A 19,461-nucleotide genomic window follows, 5' to 3' on the forward strand; every position below is an offset into this window, starting at 1 on the left:
AACATTTGTTTTTAAATTTCCAATGTAATAGGCCAAAACCTCTGCTGGTTTTATTTGGCATAGGTACCCACTTCAAAAGAGCTTCAGTGATTTACCTCAGCTTGGAAGCTGACTCATTATGACTTGTCATATTGCATCAGGCAGCAAGAGTAGATACATCCTGTAATAGTCTAAATTCAATGGTTACCTACCTGTGCCTGCCAGTTTATACACACATATCTGTCTAGTCTTTTAACTGAGTTTGTAATTGAATATTTAAAATAATAAAGCAAAGCCATGATTTTGCCAGGCTGTTACAGGCACTTATCTCTAATCAGGGACATCAGTGGTTCAGCCAGCATCTCTTTGCAGTTGTGCATTCTGCAGTAGATTGCCTCTGAAAGGCACAGCAGGGTAAGCAGTGCAGAAAAGGCCTCAGGAGTTCCTGGCTGATCCTCCAGCCCAGCCTTGTCTCTGCAATCGAGGCACAAATTCTGCTCTGTTTTGCACACAGGCAGCTCCCAGCGGCGCCGCTCCTCCATGGCCAGGGTCCATTCCATGACGATTGAGGCTCCCATCACCAAGGTAATGTCACAGCAGTGCTGTGCTGCAGCACTGGGGCATGAGGCTCCAGGACAGCACCAGCCTCTGGTGCAGCTCCTTCCCCTGTTCCACCCCCCCACTGCTGTAGCTTCAAAAAGGCAGATACTCTGAGCAAAGATCTCCCAAACCTGCTTGGTAGAGTGTCATCCATGGAGTCAGCCATCACATTACCCTTTTTAAGAAGGAGAGACTGGAGTTCCTCCTTCTTACTTATGCATTGTCAACTGCATTCTGAAACCATTCAAGGATTTGTCAAAAAAACAGCTCTTTAACAAATTGTGAGAGGCAAGTGGGAGAAAGTTACATTAAATCCATTCGGAGACATTCTGAGGCTGTGCCTTGGAGGGGAAAATCATTAATAAGATTGCTGTCCTTAAAGCCACTATCTTATTCCCAGAGTCAGTAGCAAACGTCAGCATTTCAGTAACATCCCTTTCATTTTGTTTTTCCCCCATGCAGATTAAAATTTTATGTCTTGTTATTTTCCTAAGTTTCCCATAGTAATTAACGAGTGTCTCTGTTTTTTACAAATCACTTCTAAGTTCACAATATGTCTGATGCTACATTAGGTAATAAACATCATCAATGCTGCACAAGAGAGCAGTCCCATGCCAGTTGCAGAAGCTTTAGACCGGGCTTTGGAGATTTTAAGAACCACTGAATTGTACTCTCCACAACTGGGGACAAAAGATGAGGATCCACATACAAGTGACCTTGTTGGAGGGTTAATGACAGTAAGTACTTACTGCCACAAGCAGCTCTTGATTAATGTTTGCTGCCTGATTTTCCCAGTTACTTGATCTTTATCATCTGCCGTGTGCTCTGCCTCTATCTACAGTGCTAAATTTTCAGGAAAAACTGCACATGTCTTTTTGTGGACTTTCTCCCCCTACTTGAATAATGTAGCTCTGAAAAAGAAGAAAATTGACCAGCCCCTTTAAAACATTAGTTTAGCGAAAAATGGAAAGTAAAAACAAATTTGTTTTCAATGTGATTTGTTTGAGTAAGGTATAGGTGGGAGAGGAAGAAAGAAAGAGAACCAGATATTTTATTTATTAATGAGGTTTAGAATGATGTGGGTTTGGGGGGCTTTTCAGTCTATCAAAATAATGTTTTCAAAAGAATGCAAAATACATTCTTGCTGTTTCTTGGATTACATTTGTACCTATAGCATAGTACCCAAAATTGAACAAAGGGCACACAGTGAAGCACGAACTGAACCCAAACCTTCAGAGCCTGGAGTCTGACCCTCCTGATGTTAACGAGATGAGTTTAGATGAATGTTACCTGTGCCCTAAGGATATGTGCTCTCATTAGTCTGAAGGTTGCATATGAAAGGCTACGTCAGGAAAAAAATTACAGTGTGTTGGATGCAAAAAGGCTCACAAAATGTGAGCTTTTCAGAGATGTCTCTGGGCTATTATAATTTCATGTTTGAACTATAATGACACCTTTGCAGTATCTATCAGAATCTTCAAATAGTTTGTGTATTTTTACCTTTTAAAATACCACAGCGAATATCTAATCAGGGGAAACATGTGGGAGACTCCAAGAATTCCAGGAGAAGACCTGAATGGTTAATGCTGGGTTGTATTTACTGACTGAGTAGACAAAATTTATTATTACCTTAACTACAAAAATATAGAAAGAATATTGATACATGTAATCATTAGTCTTGAAGTGAATCTTGTCTCCTGCTGAATACATAAGAGTCCATGAACTCGACTGGTTTCCCCTTTTTGTGGATTGTTGATTCTTACCTGCATCTGTATTCTGATTGTATTTGGTCCACAAACATGAAGATAACAATATTGCAAAATATAAAATCTTTACTAAAAATAAACCCAAGACTTTTTAATGGAGCAATAAGAAAAGCTTAGAAAATTAATTTCAGAGCATATGGCATGGTATGAGCTTTAAAGCTATTGGAGAGAAACATTTTTCCATCAAAGGGTCTGCTGAAAACAGAATTATATAGTTCCATTTGCGTTCAGAAGTTACATCTGAGAAGGAAACAAGTAATATGTTATTGGATTTGAACTCTCAAGCAGGAAGGGCATTTGGAGTTCAAAGATAGATTTACCAGATACAATTACACCTGCTATTTCAACTCTTAAAAACTAATCTTTGATGCTAAATGATAGGCAGCATCTGGTGACCTAAATATTTGTGTCATAGCAGTTCTATTGAATAGCCACTGTTGTACTTGCTTTCCTTTTAAATGACAAAACTCCAGACTCATTTACTTACAAATGTGAAAATAAGAATTAGATATAACAGCTCTTTTAAGAGCAGATATTCCATGTTCAGATACAGGATCCACATTTACTTCAGCTATAATTGGTGTGAATAACATTTTTAATAAGATGAATTTGGAAGTATTTTTTTTAAACACTGGTTTTTTACATCATGGGCTAAACATGAGCTAACAGCTGTAACCTCAAAAGAGCAAGCAGGATTTGGGCCACAGCATTTAGAATTATAAAATGAAAAGTAAATATTAAATACATAATTCTGTTAGTTTTAATCCATCATCTCAGTGTTCACATCTAGGCATCATGCCAGAATTAAGCCTAGGAGGCACTGAACTGAAGAATAAACATGTGCACATTCTGTGCGCTAGAAAAGAAGCCTCAGAGTAATTTGTTCCTGAGATTCTCATGAGATTCTTATGCTGCTGAGGTGACTGGATCTGCCAATACCAGGGCAGGAGAGCAGGGGAATGTCTCCATCCACTCCCTCCCACCGCCCACATTTGCTTGTTGCTGGAAGTGTGTGGACACACAGTGTCTGCTTTAAGGCACAGACCCACAGCTGGTGGTGCATGTTGGCCAGACAAAGACAGATGTGAGGCTGCAATTCTAGACCTTCATCTGCACCTGAGAAACCTGAGTTTCTACCTACCTGAGTCCATATTGTATCCCCTAGCCTGCAGTTCCTCATCTGTTACGAGCTATGTGTAAACCAGGCTAATCTGAACAGTACAAACAAATAAGGAGAGGCAGCTCTGATGACTGTGACAGGCTACAGTCAGGCTTCTCTGAAGTTGTGCTACTACTTGGTGTCATCATCTCCTAGACCTATTGTGCAATACCCTCCATTTAACTTGCAACTTTCATTTAACAGGATGGTTTACGAAGATTATCAGGGAACGAATACATATTGTCAGCAAAACGTAAGTTTTAATTTGGCAGCTACTGAGATACTAAAACATGTTCAGAAATTTAAGAAGCGGGGGAAATAGGATTAGATGTTCTTTTTTATGAGCATTTTTTTTTGTTTGTGGTGTTTTTTGGTTTTTTTTTTTTTTTTTTTGGCAGGGGGGATTTATCTATAAGCATTTTTCTGCAGCATTACTGAGCCAGGTGTTACTACAGAAGAGAAAGCATGGTCATTCAGTAAAACTGTATCTCACTATTAAATATACTACTTAATATACTGTTAATAAATACATATAGTAATAACTGTGTTCCCCAAAAGAAACTCATCAGGTTGCTGGCAGTCTGAGCTCTCCAATCTCCCTCAATGACATACCCCCACGGATAACACAGGCAATGGAAAATGAGGAACAGTGGGATTTTGATATCTTTGAACTTGAGGCTGCCACCCATAAAAGGTCAGTAAATGCAAGAGCTCATAAACTGAAGTTGCTGAAAAGTGACTTAAATGTCATCCTCTAATCAGATCCTTAAGTTCTCTACCTGTGCTTTTACAGCTGAATTAATTTTATTTTCAATGTCAGATGTTTGAAATTTTCTCATTGTCATTTCTAGTTGTGTATGCATCTTAAATAGCTTCTGTTTCATCATGCACTATTTCCTGTAAATTCCCAGTGGATATAAGTGAAGATTATATATCTTTGGTATGGTATAATGACAATACAGCATAGTTTTTAAAGTCTTCCTTTATTCAGTAATATAAAAGTTATACAAATCAAATTTTTTTCTTGTGGGGATTCAAATTCCTATTATGGCAAACTACATATAGAGTCAACATGCTGATCTTGATTTGATCAGTTGATACAGATCAAGTTTTATTTTCTTTCCATTTGATTTGGAATGTTTTCTTCCTGAACAGTTCCAAAACAGGTTTTCAGCTGAATTCCCATTACCTTTCTCTGGGATTAGAGGAAGGTCTTTATTCTTGGCACATTACATTTTATGTGTAAGTTTAACTGAAGAACATTTGCTGGTAAAAACCAGGGCATACCAGTTTCCATCATAGAAGTTTTCAAAAGCAGATCAGCAGTTTTAATAGACTGTATTTCATTAGTAGCAAAGGCTCCCCCTAAGACTGTAAATTGTTCTTTCTGTTTAAATCCTTGGTTTTATTTTCTCATGCTTATGAAAAGTTCGCCTTTTGGGTCTAGTTTCATGTATCATGATTTTTCTTAGGTAAAAGTTTTTGTGAGACACTAATTTGAAGGCCAGATCCTGCAATGAATTGACTATCTTAAACCCTTTGTCAAAATCCCAGATCTGTAAAAGCTTTGAAAGTTATTCAAAACCAAAGTGTAAGAAAGATGTCGGGCACTTAGTTAACAAATATGCACTTCATTATTAGACTGTGGTTTTATAAGCCAAAAAGGTGCAAAACCCCCCAGGGTTTTGTTCTTCTTTAAAATTATTTTATTTTAAATTAATATATTTACATCCACTTGCTTTAGGTTTTCTTTCTTTGCTGCATTTTGATTTCTAATGAAGTAATGGAGATAAGTAATTAAAAAGAAAAATATAAAAATACAGTTAGTCTGTGTGATTTACAACATTTAATGGGTACATTGCAGTAACTAAATTAATTATCCCAGCCAACATGCATGAGATCACCAGGTAGGTTTCTCTGTTCTTACTGATCTGGGGGGACCACAGAGGGACAAAGGAGGTACTTTGTTGCCTGTACTCTTATTAAAGGTAGTATAATTATGATTGCTTCCTACTGTGTTTAAATAACAGTAGTTCATTTGTTAAGATAAGTAAAGTGATTTTCAATGACTCACAAGTATGAATATGTTACTAGTATTGCCTGAAGTCCAAGCAGACATATGGTAATAAAGCCAGGATAATTAATTAGATTTTAGTGCATTACAGTTCCCTGACACAGAAACCTGGAGACACCTTTGTCTGACACTGAGGGGAATTAAGGGGGATTTGACTTTATGTATATTATAATTCCAGTATATGACACAGTAATTCTGTAACAAATCCTTATACATCATTACATATGTCATTAGCTAAAAATGCTGTGTGGATTCATACTGTTTATGCTATATAATATTCTTTCAGCTGCATTCATTTTAAAACTTGCTGTTTATTTTTCTCCACAGGCCTTTGGTTTATCTGGGTCTCAAAATATTTGCTCGCTTTGGAATCTGTGAATTCCTGAACTGTTCAGAATCCACTCTGAGGTCATGGTTACAAGTTATTGAGGCTAACTACCATTCCTCCAACTCCTACCATAATTCTACTCATTCAGCAGATGTACTACACGCTACTGCTTACTTCTTGTCTAAAGAAAGAGTAAAGGTGAGTCCACATTTATGAGAAACAGTTTAGGTGGGAAATGCAGATGCAATCAAAGAAGGATTTCTCAGAAACAGATTCAAAAGCCAAATGTCTGCCTAGTGCCAACCAGTTTGGTAACTCTGAGGTCAAAGAACTGGGCTGCTTTATATGAATTCTAGGATCTCTCTTACAGTATATGTAGAAGGATGGATACTAACATTACAGAATTGAACAGTTCTTGATGGAAGAATAAGAAAACCTTCCTTTCAAGTAAAATTTCTTATATAGTTAAACCTTCTCAGATAGGTGAGCTAATGACATAATTACTTTTGTGATGGTACATGCCAAATACAGATTTAATGTGATAAATTACTATCTCTTATGCCTGTGATGGTCATTTTGCAAAAGACTCCCAGGACAATATAGGCCATAAAGTAGGCTATATCACCCCTGGAGAAGATGCCCTGAGGCTTATAGAGACTGCATTGGAGGAGAAAAAAATTGGAAAAAAAAATTATTTGTCAGTACTGTAACACCCACTGGGGTATTAAAGCCACTGACAACCAGAATAAATCAGAGCGACTTTTGCTCTCACATGCCCAGACTGGAGAAGAGGAATAAAGCAGTGCTTGATGTGTGTGCAACAGAGTGGTGGGACATATTTCTGAGTCTCAGTCTTGGGTAGAAGTTTTGAACTGGCCTGCCTAAGGGTAGGACCAATGATGGGCACCTAGCTGAGAAATTTGTGACTGTAAACAAGCTTCTGACATCTCATTAAACTGTAGTAATTCCGTTAACTTGGAGCTGCAGCTCATTAATGTGCTCTCCAGAGGCTGATTTACAAATACCAAATGCCAAGTGGGGATAGAACGTCACTGGATTTTTTTCAGCCCCTGATTTGCCAGAGGTTTAGCTGGTCTTCCCAAGAATATCTATGAAAAACAAACAAGATCTGGATCCATTTCAGTGCCACAAAAGCATGACTGCCTCCTCTTTTTCCAGAAGGTTATTGCCATTCCTCCATAGGCATAGGAAGAGAAAAAACTGTTGCAGCAACAGAAGGAACAGAATAAAAGTTCAGAATTCTCTCTTAATCTTTTCAAAGTTATAGCCCAGCTTTGTGTTGAACAGAGTTCAACTTAATCTAAACACAGAAAGCCCAATTCTGCCACTGAAATTCATGCTGAGAATATTTTTTTTGGTAGCTTGAACTTAGTTCAACTTGCCTAGGAAAATTTTCTGGCTCTGAAATTGAAGCCATATTCTCAGAATAGTTTTCACTTCTGTGCCATGGGAGTTAAGAGAACAGAATTAGAATCCTTGACTTGACGTTGGGTGTAAAAGTACTGTAAATCCCTGTGAAATGAGTCAGGTAGACTGCTGTGGTCCTCCAGGTCAGGCATTCTCATGTTTCTGGCCATTTCCCATCTGCACAGGTCTTTCTCAGCCAGACTGAACGCTGCTCAGTGTGTCCCTCTGAGGAAATCCCTCTCTCTGAACTGCATACCACAAAAACAGAATCCCACGAGCAGCAGCTGAAAGAAAGAAGGAAGAAGCTAACACACAGCAGAGAGTATTTCAGACAGTGCTATCTATGAACTAGAGCAGAAAGAATTACTTGCCTTCTCTTGACAGTCCTTATGATATCCCTGCTCCTACAAAGTCAAATCACTGCATAATTTCAGGAGGTGTGAAGAAGGGAAGGGTTTGTCATTTTACCTACCAAGTACTATTCTGAATGGTGGTAGAGGGCCCATAGAGAATTTGGACCTCAAATTAAAGCAAATTGGAATGAAAATTATCTGTCCTGCTCCCAGATTCAAGTGGGAATATTTCTGCTCTTGTGTCTCTTTCATTTTATTAAAATTTTTAATATAATTACTTTGTATCTGTGGTCCTTCACAAATGCCAGTATAAACACAGCACAAAGGCTGGTTTCAAGATGTATACAAAATATTTCTGACATGCTTAGTTCTTGTTCCCCTTCATGCTATTAATAAAGTATTAACACTTAAGTTTAAAATCTTAAGAGTCAAATAAGTTTGTATTTCATGACATGGTAGATAAAAATAGGCATAAAGTAATGTCCATTGCAATTAGGCATAAAGCTTGGAGTGCAGCATGCTACCAGAATCAGAATGTGACACAGAAAATACAGAACATGTGTCATGTAATTTATCCATGGATACAAAACATCAGATATTCTCCAAAGAATATGCATTAGCTGTAACCCAGGACAGTGTTATTAAAGAACTGGATGTATGGATAGCATTCCTTTCAAACTGTAAACCTAGCTAGCACATAAGTGGAACATGATTAGGACACATTAAATTGCCAAAGGAAATTAAGGGGTCGTAATAGAATAATTTTTAGCAGTATTGGTCTTTTTTCCAAGCCAAATACCTTAACTCCAAGTGAAGGTGGTTTCAATGTTGCTAGAAAACAGAAACTAATTTATTAATTTACATTTGTTTAATTTGATGTGCTGTGACAAAGGTGTGGTTAAGGCAAAATTTAAGAGGTACAAAATGGCCAAAAAAGTCACGCAATGTTCAATGAAGCTTATAATGAATTTTCCATTGCTCTGTGTAGAACATCTGACCCTTACTGATCTCCAGAGTTTTGGCTTTTATTCCTCAGTGACTTGGCTTAATCTTGTGGACAGAACAGGGTTTCTAATGAGTGTGCCAGGAAAACTAAGCACCCTTCTATTTTCAGCAAACTCTGGATCCAATTGATGAGGTTGCCGCGCTCATTGCTGCCACAGTCCATGATGTGGATCACCCAGGAAGAACCAATTCGTTCCTGTGCAATGCTGGCAGCGAGCTCGCAATTCTCTACAACGACACGGCCGTGCTGGAGAGCCACCACGCTGCCCTGGCTTTCCAGCTCACCACCCGGGATGGCAAATGCAATATATTTAAAAACATGGAGAGGTAAGCTAAACCCCCTGGGTCCTTGTCTGCTCACCAACATCTCTCACTTCCTTCTGTGTAACATAAGGCAAACTAGCATCCTAGAGGAGGGCAGTGCCTGGTGGATAACTGTCCATGGCCCTTGTGAAATTTGCTTCTAAAACAGTAGAATGCTTCTGTCTCTCCTGCAAAGACTTCTGAGTAATTCCCCACTGTCAGTTTCTTCTGTCCATAAAAAGGCAGGCCCTATCTAAGGAATTTAGTGTAAATCTTAACTGAGCAAATCTAGAAGAGTTGTTTTGTGTCATTGAATGTAGAGAACAAGCTATGGCTGGATGGGTAGAGAACAAGGAGAGAAAGAGCCACAGAGCCATGTGAAGGATAATGAAGGACCTGTTGCTCTGGCAGCCTCAGAGAAGCATTTAGGGCATGGATGTGACCATTGCCTTGGTTCTCTCAAGATACAACAGAAAAATATTGCTGAAAACTTGACTGGAGAGTGAGCCACAGCTGAGTGTCTGTGCTAAAAGCCTTGGGAACATGCAGGTGTGGCATATCCTAGCAGCCTCCTAAGCAGCTGGTGCCTCTGCTTCTGCCCAGCTCTGGTACTGTTTCTCCTAGAGATCCAGTCATGCCTGGAGTACTTATGTCTCTACACACCAAAGGTACTCCTACATCTAACAGAGATGCAGCTGCCCAAGCCTTTATTACTGTTCTTTCTTCCCCTAGCACCTCTCTCAAACAGGAATGGTCTGTTGCAATTTTGTTAGACTTGTTTTAGCAACCAGCCCTTTGTGACCCAGCCAGCATTCTTAATTGTTTCCTTCTTTAAACAGGAATGAGTATCGAACCCTTCGCCAAGTCATTATTGACATGGTCTTAGCAACAGAAATGACAAAGCACTTTGAACATGTCAACAAGTTTGTCAACAGCATTAACAAACCCTTGGCAGCACTAGAAGAAAATGGGGTAAGCAACACTTCAAGTCCTCCTTAAAATGCCTAGGCAGGGACTGGGAACTCTTGGCAGTGGGAAATTCCCACATGGTGTTCTGAGAAAGTTTATCAGAAATGTGGAGAAAGAGAGGCTGGAGATATATCTTTCACCTCTGGGTTTGAATCCCCTTCTGCTTAACATGGTTGTCACTCACTTTGAGGGTGAGTGGGACTCACTTGGATCCTCTTAATATCACAGTGCTGTGATGTTGTACTTGGAACAGGACCCTGGGCTTTATGTTTTCATGTAAAAACGCCATTTTGATTAACCCAGTCGCTCCCATGGAAGAAGTGGTGAGACTGGGCATTGTTGTTGGCCATTTCTGCAAAGGAGGCAAGGTTTGCTTCAAAGCAGAGGCTGAATTACATTGCTCTCAAGAGGACATGCTGGGGGTGCAGCATAAGGGCAGGTCTGTGGGCTGGCATGTGGTGCATTCTCTGGGAATAAGGGCCCTCAGCCTCCAGTGCTGCCTGGCAGCATTCATGGGGTTTCTGTCTGCTTTCTTTTTTAATCTTTAAAATAGATTATGGTGACATTATGTATCATATAATCAATAGCCATCTGGAACCCCATGGACACAAAGAAATTGCCTGTTAAGAACTCTTTCTGAAAAACCACACTAGTTTCAATAACAACTTCAACCAGCAGTTTTGTTGCCAGTAAGAGCAGTGTATAATTTTGTTGGAATGATTTTTGCAAAGAGAAGCCTTGCAGAAATGGTTATGATAAAGCTTGCATCGGTGGCAACGTCATGTAGGAGCCGTAATGGTTTTCTGTATTTTCTTACCATGTTTTTTTAGAAAGCCACATTTATGACTGTTGTGTGTAATGGGGGAAGGCAGTCTTTTTATTATCTGAGAGTGGGAGACAAACAGGTCTTATTCCTTCACCCATGAGAAGCAGACTGGAGCTTAACTGGAGAATTGTACCTTTGTCCACAGGAGCATAGGCTAGAATTAGCTTTGTTCATGGCACCTGGCGATGCTAATGGGAACTCTGTGAATGTGAAGCCAAAGTTCCAATAGGACACGGGGTGTACTGAATAAATTAGAAGAAAGGATGTTAAGTTCCCTGCATGAGCATAGCAGCATCAGTGCAGGAGGAGAACAAGGGAGCTGCTGCTGCTCGGTGCAGTGCACTGCACTGGCCCCGTGGAGTGTGTAACTCTGTAGGGCTCCTGGTCTTGCTGAAGAGCCCTGCACTGGCCGGGCTTGGTGTGCAGAGCCCCTCCTCCCAGCCCCAAGGGTTGGGATGCAGCAGTTGTTTGAGCAGCAGCATCCATCCAAAGAGCCAAACTCCTCTTCTTTCCTATACAGAGAGCTGAACAGCTGGTGCTGCTGAAGAACAGGGCTCAGACCTGTACAATCAGAGAGTAAAAACACAAACAGGGACATAGAAAAATGAAAAAAAAGTTTAGTTCAACCCTTAAGCCCCAGAGACTGCAGGGAAATTATCTGCCCCACAAGGCATTTGTGATTCACAGCAAATTGTGCCCAAGGATGGGAAGTAAGACAAAGAATATATAATTTCTATTGAAAACAAGAAGCAAAATGTTTCCCTTCTTTCATCTGGGAGTTTCAGTTTGGCAAGTTCCTATTAAAAAGCCTGTAATGTGTGAGTGGATAAAGCAAATTATTTATTGTGCTGAGGAGAACAACACTGTCAGCCCCTCTTTCAAGTCTGCTGTCCCTCTGGCTGCAGCAGCAGTGTATGTTTTCTGGCCTGCTTTCCAGTCATGGTGGTGACTCAGTGGAGTGTGTGCAGGCTGAGCTGCCAACCGCCTGTTCCAAATGGGACAGTTCCACCTCTTTTTTTTTAAATTATTTTTATACAAATTTGTTCAAAGAGCCATGCTGAGAAGCTGCTCTGTTTGTTTCCTTTCTGCTTTTGTTTCATAAACTGAAAAAAATCCTTTCCAGCTCCAGCATCCTTTATCCTCCCATTTCCCCTCATGATGTCACCTAAGCTATGACAGGAAGCCAACATCTGACATGCAGAGACACCTCTGCACTCTGAGCAGGATGCTGGGACTGAGCACAGTTAACACATTTTATTCCCAAGACATCTGCATCTAGCAAGTAGAACTGTGCCTTTGGTTTGAACAGATCTCGGAGGTGAACATCCTTTCTTGTTCCCTGGTGGTTTACCTGCTAGGATATTCTCTACTATTCATAACTGAACAATCTCTGATTTTCCATACCTAATTTCCATACTTGTATTTCTGGAGCTTCCATCACTTTATGTTGGCTTTCTCATATATAATTTGTCCATGCATTTGGAGGTATACACATCTCACCTTTTTTATTCTGTTTTCCCTTCCACATACCTAGAAATGAGAGAAAAGAATTGGTTTAGACATCTCATTTTGGTGAGACCTGTGGAGCTGGTATTTCTGAGCCATTTCTAGAATATCAAATTTTTTTTATTACTGTCAGTTTCTTCCTTTAGGAAGAACTGTCTTCCCCACAAGAATTTTCTTCTGAAAAATGTCATGGTTATTCTGACCTAATAAAAGGTCAGAATGTTTCTACTGCTTTGTTTGAATGTTTCTTTCTGCTTTCTCCCTCTTTACAAAAAACTGCAGGAACTGGTAGCACATTATTATTATCATTATTGTTAGTTACTTCTTCCCTGCTCTGACTGTAGAGCAAGACCTTGTTAGGTGCCAAAAAAGTTGTGTATGTTCCTTGCTTCAAAGAGTTTCTATTCTGAGTAGACAGCAGTGTAAACTCCTGTACCTATCCATCCTTAAAGAGTCCAGCAACAAGGGAAGGGAATAAGGAACATGCCTGGGAAGCAATGTAGGATCTGACTCTGAATAGTAGCAGTGCTGTCAGAATGATTGATACACTGATGGGGTTTGTGTGCCAAGAGTGGCTCTGCATCTCGGGTCAGTCCCTCTTTTCAAACCAACTATTCCACTCTTAATGTGCAAGTCCATTAATCCTTGGGTTTCAGCAGAGAGTTACATTTTTCTGCCTACACAGTCCTCATCATTACGTGTGTAGTGATGAATGTATCCTCTCCACAATTTTGAGAAGGCAGATAAGGAATAGACGGATTAGATGACTTGCCCAAAGATGCCAAAGAAATCTGTCAAAAAGCCAGTGACTAAATCCAGAAACTGGAGTTCAGTGCTAGCTCAGAGCTGTGGCTGACTTTCATAATCCACCTATAAATTCAGTTAGACATCAAATCTGGTAGCCAGTAGCGGGACTGATCCCTGTAGGATGTGCTGAAAGCATTCTCAAAGCACAAAAGCTTTTGAGTTAGTGCATGGAGACCTTGCTAATGGATTGTTTTTAATTCTTAAATGTTACAGAATAATGGTGATGGAGAGTCAATCAAAACTGTTCTCAGGTCTCCTGAAAACCGTATCCTTATCAAGCGCATGTTGATAAAGTGTGCTGACATTTCCAATCCATGCAGACCCAGAGAACAGTGTATAGAATGGGCCGGCCGCATCTCTGAGGAGTACTTTGCACAGGTAAGGCACCTAAAGCAGGCTGCTGAAACTGCAGGTCAGCATCTCTTTAAAAGGGAGGGGAAGGGTGCCAGTGTCACAGAGTATCTCAGGCTGCATTATGTAATGTGAGAAACAACAACCTTTTTATTTTAAATGATAGGTATTACTCATACTGGTTCACAACTAGATGCCTTCAGAGAGATGAAAGTTGACAACTTCTATTGTGCAATTTCTGAAAAAATTAAGCTTTCAAGTTGTTCAGTTTGGAACTCAGCTTTTTGAGCCTTGTCTTTAAATGCACTCCCATCACATAACATAGAGCAAGGATGCCTTCTGTACCAAATGCTGGCTTTGCCTTGGGAATAGGATCATCAGGTTCTAGTGTTTGGATGGGAGCAGCACTCCAAGAAATGCTGTAATCCCTTAGCACACTGTGCTGAGGAAAGGTTTTAGGAAGATGTAGAAAAGGAGAGGACAGTCATTACAGATGATAGACCAAACACTGCAGTTGGAACTTGGTGCCCCAAGCAAGGGACAAGGGAGTACAAAAGATACTTTGCCATGTCTGAGTGGGACAGATCACTGCTTCCATCAGAGACTGAAAATGCCTGAGCAGCTCTTAAGTCCAAAGAAGTCATAACTTGGTAATGTGTGCAGTTACTTAGGGTCAGCTTGTGTGCAGATACAGAAGGGAAATATATCCCTTTGTGGGAAACACTGGAAGGCACTATTTGTCTGCTGTTTTGCCGAAACTAGGTGCTTAAGATTAAGTTGCTGCTGCTTCAGATTTCTAGTCAGTGCCAAACAATCTGCTGCTAAAAGAAGCCCATTAACAGAATGTGTCTTAGATGAATAATCACTAATGTTTTTTGCAGACTGACGAAGAAAGGAGGCAAGGTTTACCTGTTGTGATGCCAGTTTTTGACAGAAATACTTGCAGCATCCCCAAATCCCAATTATCATTCATTGATTACTTCATTATTGATATGTTTGATGCCTGGGATGGTAAGCAAAACTCTGCTGTTTCCTGATGTGAGCAATTTGTGAAAATTTGAAGCTACTGTGATACTAAATTTATTTTTTATGGCTCCTAAATAAAGGGAGAGAAAAGGGAAGATTCCTGCAGTTCAAGTAAGATTAATAACTTCATTATTGCTTTTAAGTATGGCTACAAGCAATTCTAATGGCTTGTCTATAATATACTAGATTCTGGCAGTCTTTAACTTTTTAAACTTGCTTCTCTGTAAACAGAGAACAGAACACACTCTCTTTGATAGCTCTTTGAGCACAGTCATTTTGTCCATGTTAATATTGGTTATTCTTCATGGCAAATTTCTACTGTCTGGAAACTGCTTGGGGGAGCAACTGTTTCCTTCCAAGTGCTGCCTCCATGGTAAAAGTGGTCAGAAATGTGACTCTCCTGAATGCCAGATCATGACATGTGACTGAGGTTTGATGGGGTAGGATAATTACAACCATAACTAGCTATGCCCCCCCTGGAAAACTGTGATCCTTTGCTGGGACTTGCAGTATCAGTATTAAGTAGATTTACAGAGAAGTTCTCAGTGGCCTGAGCACATGAGTGCTGAGAGCTATATAGTCAAAACTATTTCAAGCATCAGTATGACAGATTTAAGCTTTTCTACTCAACACAGTTGCCCAAACATTTCAAGTGATACTTAAGCAGACAGAATCTGTGACTGTTTCAGTTCTGCAAACTCAATGCTTTCTGCCCTTCATTCCCTAGCATTTGCCGACCTGCCAAATCTGATGGAGCATCTGAATAATAACATTAAATACTGGAAAGGACTGGATGGAAGGAACCTGCGAGTCCTTCGACCACCACCAGAATAGCAGTTAGACCATGGTGTGTCATTCACTAGCCAGATGCATATTTATTCAAGCTCACTTTTATCTGTGTGAATTCAGATTTGTTTTGGTCTCTTCAGTATTACAGTAAAGCTAGCCCATGCACTTGGGGAACTTTCACGTTCAAGAGAACACGAGGTCAGCAGTTGACTTCCACAAAGTACCATGTGTGGACTCGGATGAAATAAGCCCACCAAGTGGAATTACACTGGATTGCTGCAGTACTTGTACTGAAGAGGGTTTATTATAACATACTTCTGTGATATCTTCATACCAGCACATGAAGCTGGAAGACCTTGAAGAGAATCCTTATGAAAAGGACATTCACTAGAAGTTTATCTATTAATAGAGACTCACAGCTTTTATAAGAAAGCTACATGCTTTTTATAAGCACTTCAGACAGTTATGTAGAACAATCAGACATTTAAAATGCAACTGTCTATGAAAGAATTTTTTGATCTATGAAAAATAGATGTACTGTATTTTTTCACATCACAGAAGGTGCAATCATTCACTTCTGAGCACTACTGAAAGTGAGTTCTCCTTAAGAAATTTAGTAGCAAATGTAAAAAATAACACAAGAATTTTGAGGTTGATCGTTAGCATCTATGATTAAAATGTTATGTTTTATTTATTTTGTTAGATGTTCAATATTTTCTATGAATTTATAAATACTTAAAAGCCAAAGCCAACTTTAGATGCATTATAAATTTACATGATTCATACTCATTAATATACATTTAATTGATGTACAGACCTTTTATTTTCATAATGCAAATACAAAATACTATACAATGATACATTTTTATTGCACTGTAAGGATAGATGTGTATGTTTAAATATTGTCTGATTTATGTTAATTAAAATAAGTTTTATTAAAAAGGTCTCACTTGAGAATAGTAGAATAAACAAGAACTGTATACTGTCTGAGCACCAGAACTGCAGCAGTTCTCCCACAAACCAGTGAAGACCACCTGATCTTCTCTTGGCTACAAAAATAATAATGTATTGGAACTCTGTTATCTCCCATGACATTTTATGACTGAATTCCCTGTTAAAGTCTGCCTTATTTTATATAGTATTTCTACAAAGCATTCCACAGCATATATGAAGAGGTGATACTAAGGTGATTCAACATTTTATAGCCAATGTATTTTCCTCTGCCATAAAGGAAAAAGAACATAAAACCACCAACACAAACCTTCAACTCAAGAAGTTTGTAAAGGCTGTGTACCTTCACAATTTGAATGAAACCTTCATAGCAACTACCAGAAAATAATAAAATGTATATTTTAAGAAGTGTCAAGTCCTACCCATTTCATTTGAAATGTATACGCACTTTGTAGTTTGCAGACTAACAAACACATGAATTTTTTTTAAAAATAACTACGATACTTTTTGTCGGGGGAAGGGAAAAGTTGAGGAGGTTGAACAGCATAAGGGTGATGAAAGGTGTAGCTGGCAAGCCCCTGTGTTTGTGGCCTGCCCTTGGCAAGCCCATCAGACCCTTGTGCACCCTTGGACAAGTCTCTTCACAGCTCCGCGCAGTGTCGCGCTGCGTTCCACTGGAGGACTCGAGCAGTATCCTGTCAGCCTCTCCAGTCAACAGAAAGGCATCCAGAGGCACTGAAAGGGCTGCTGACTGTCATTACTGCAGAGGCAATTGAGTTCAGAGACATTTTGAACCATTCCTGAAGAAGCAGAAGCTGGGGAGAGGTGGATGATGGAGCAGTTCAGGGACTGCAGTAGCAGCCTTAAGGTAAGAAAGGAAGAAGTGACCTCTCCAGGTGTTACCTGCTTCTGTGTTTCTCCTTCCTCTCCAAGCCAGTGAGACTGATGGGATACCACCATTTGTTCCTGTTAGTGTCATGACTTTCTGCCCTTACCCTGCTTGTGTGGTCTCTTTACCTACTCAGAATTCAGTTATATGCTGTTGGGGCAGGGAATTCCCTTTTCATAATTCCATTTTAGTTCATTGTTGTGTGCATGTTGCCTAAGCCAGGGGGCTCAGATCCTGTGAGGGGTGCCCAGACTGTGCCACTGTCTCACTGACATTAGGACAGAAGCTTCTCTGGTCAGTCTAACAGAGGGTCTACAATCAAAGCTGAAGGAGCAGATACATATTTTCACTGAAGGCTCAATAAAACAAGTATCCTGTTTTCACAGGAAACTTGCAAGGAGAGAGAGAGTTGGCTGACAGTTTTCCTGGCAATATCACATTGTATTTCCCTACACTGCATCTATTGTAACCAGCTGTAATTTGCTACCTAGTATTAATCTCTTCTGTTCCTTGCAGGCTCCTGTGTCTCCATTAGGGGAAAACTGAATCACACATCAGTGTCTCTTCTGCTTATCTGCTGCAGTGAGGATGGGAGAGGACGTGTGGACATGAGCATGTGGGCTCAGAGACTTATCTGCAGGTAAAAATCATGGAATCATTTAGACTGGAAAAGACCTTTAAGATTATGGAGTCTGCCTGTTCCTCCAGCACTGCCAAATCCACCACTAAACCACATCCCCAAGTCCCACATCTACACATCTTTTGCACATGTTTTAAATCCCTTCAGAGATGGTGACTCCACCACTGCCCTGGGCAGCCTGTTCCAGTGCTTGACAACCCTTCAAATAAAAAAAAAAAAAATCCTAATATCCAATCTAAACTTCCCCTGGTGCAACTTGAGGCCATTTCCTCTTGTCCTATCACTTGTTTCTTGGGAGGAGAGACTGACTCCCACCTGCCTACAGTGTCCTTTCAGGCAGTGATAAGGTCTCCTCTGAGCCTCCTTTTCTCCAGGCTGAACACCCCCGGCTCCCTCAGCCACTCCTTACAGCACTTGTGCTCCAGACCCTTCCCCAGCTCTGTTTCCCTTCTCTGGACACGCTCCAGCCCCTCAGTGACCCTCCTGAACTGAGAAGCCCAGAACTGGACACAGCACTGGAGGTGTGGCCGCACCAGCGCTGAGTGCAGGGGGATGGCCACTGCCCCGGCCCTGCTGGCCACACGGCTCCTGACACAGGCCCGGTGCCACCGGCATTCCTGGCACTCGCTGGTCACGTTCAGCTGCTGCTGACCAGCACCCCGGGCCCTTTTCTGCTGGGCACTGTCCAGCCCCAGCCTGTAAAGCTGTGTGGGGTTGTTGTGACCCAAGGGCAGCACCCGGCCCTTGGCCTTGTTGAACCTTACACCACTGGCATCACTCCATGGATCCAGCCTGTCCAGGTCCCTCTGCAGAGCCTTCCTACCCTGCCGCAGAGCAACACTCCCATCCAACTTGGTGTCATTTGCAAACTGACTGAGGGTGCACTTGATCCCCTCATCCAGATCCTCAATAAAGATATTAAACTGCCCAGAAAAAATATTTCTTCATAAGCATAGTTAATATTCTGGGTTATATTAAAACATGGTTAAAAGCAGTTAATTTCATCTGTATAAAAATGCCTGATGCATCATCATTGAAAATATGTGATCAATATGATTAATTCCCTGAAATTTACACTGCATCTTTATTTCCATTACTTGGACTGTAGAACTGTGCTAATCAACCCTCTCTGTAAGCCAGATTTATGTCCATACCAGTGTACAATAATTTCACTTAACATAAAACACTGATTTTCAGCCACTGCAGCTATGCTCACTCTCCTGTCCATCTAAATTTGCTGAGGACAGATTATAATTAAAATCTGGAATCCTGATGCCTGATCTTTACTTTCTTCCCACTGAGCTTCTCTTTCCAAGCCACACCTCTGAAGCCTTCTGTGCACCGTGAGGCTGTGCCTGTTCTGTGGGGGTGATTCTGTGGTGCCCATGCAGCGTGAAGGGCCTTGCTGTGGAGCAGTAATAGCTCTAACCTGATATTCACTGCTCCAGGATGCAGATGTCTTTGGATCCCGTTGCAAATGCTTCAGCCATTCCAGATCCCCTTCCTTTATTCTCCAAGATTACACAGCAACATCACATGCCCTGTGCTCTGAACCCTTCCCAGCTTTTTGAACTGTCACTCAGTGATGGAACTTCCTGGGGACAGAAGTGGCTTTACTGATGGTCCTTCACCATGGAAGGGAGAACACTGGAATAAACTGAGTGTGATTGAAGTGTTCCCAATTTCAGTTAGGCTGGCAGTCTTATAAAGTG

The 19,461-nt window shown here is 40.6% G+C and overlaps 1 protein-coding gene across 4 annotated transcripts in view; it reads left to right on the plus strand.

Moving 5' to 3' along the window:
- The window catches only part of PDE8A (phosphodiesterase 8A), a 155,851-nt gene that overhangs the window by 127,691 nt on the left and 8,699 nt on the right, over positions 1-19,461 (plus strand). For all 4 annotated transcript variants that reach the window (XM_053988313.1, XM_053988311.1, XM_053988310.1 and 1 more), the window contains exons 13-23: positions 494-564; positions 1,152-1,316; positions 3,709-3,757; positions 4,063-4,198; positions 5,906-6,104; positions 8,802-9,019; positions 9,835-9,967; positions 13,317-13,481; positions 14,336-14,465; positions 15,208-17,088; positions 17,626-17,749. In XM_053988313.1, coding sequence (XP_053844288.1) covers positions 494-564; positions 1,152-1,316; positions 3,709-3,757; positions 4,063-4,198; positions 5,906-6,104; positions 8,802-9,019; positions 9,835-9,967; positions 13,317-13,481; positions 14,336-14,465; positions 15,208-15,314 — 1,373 coding nt within the window. In that variant the 3' untranslated portion in view covers positions 15,315-17,088; positions 17,626-17,749. The remainder of the gene's footprint in view (positions 1-493; positions 565-1,151; positions 1,317-3,708; positions 3,758-4,062; positions 4,199-5,905; positions 6,105-8,801; positions 9,020-9,834; positions 9,968-13,316; positions 13,482-14,335; positions 14,466-15,207; positions 17,089-17,625; positions 17,750-19,461) is intronic.

Source organism: Vidua macroura, chromosome 12 (assembly GCF_024509145.1).
Source record: "Vidua macroura isolate BioBank_ID:100142 chromosome 12, ASM2450914v1, whole genome shotgun sequence".
Classification (NCBI taxonomy): domain Eukaryota; kingdom Metazoa; phylum Chordata; class Aves; order Passeriformes; family Viduidae; genus Vidua; species Vidua macroura.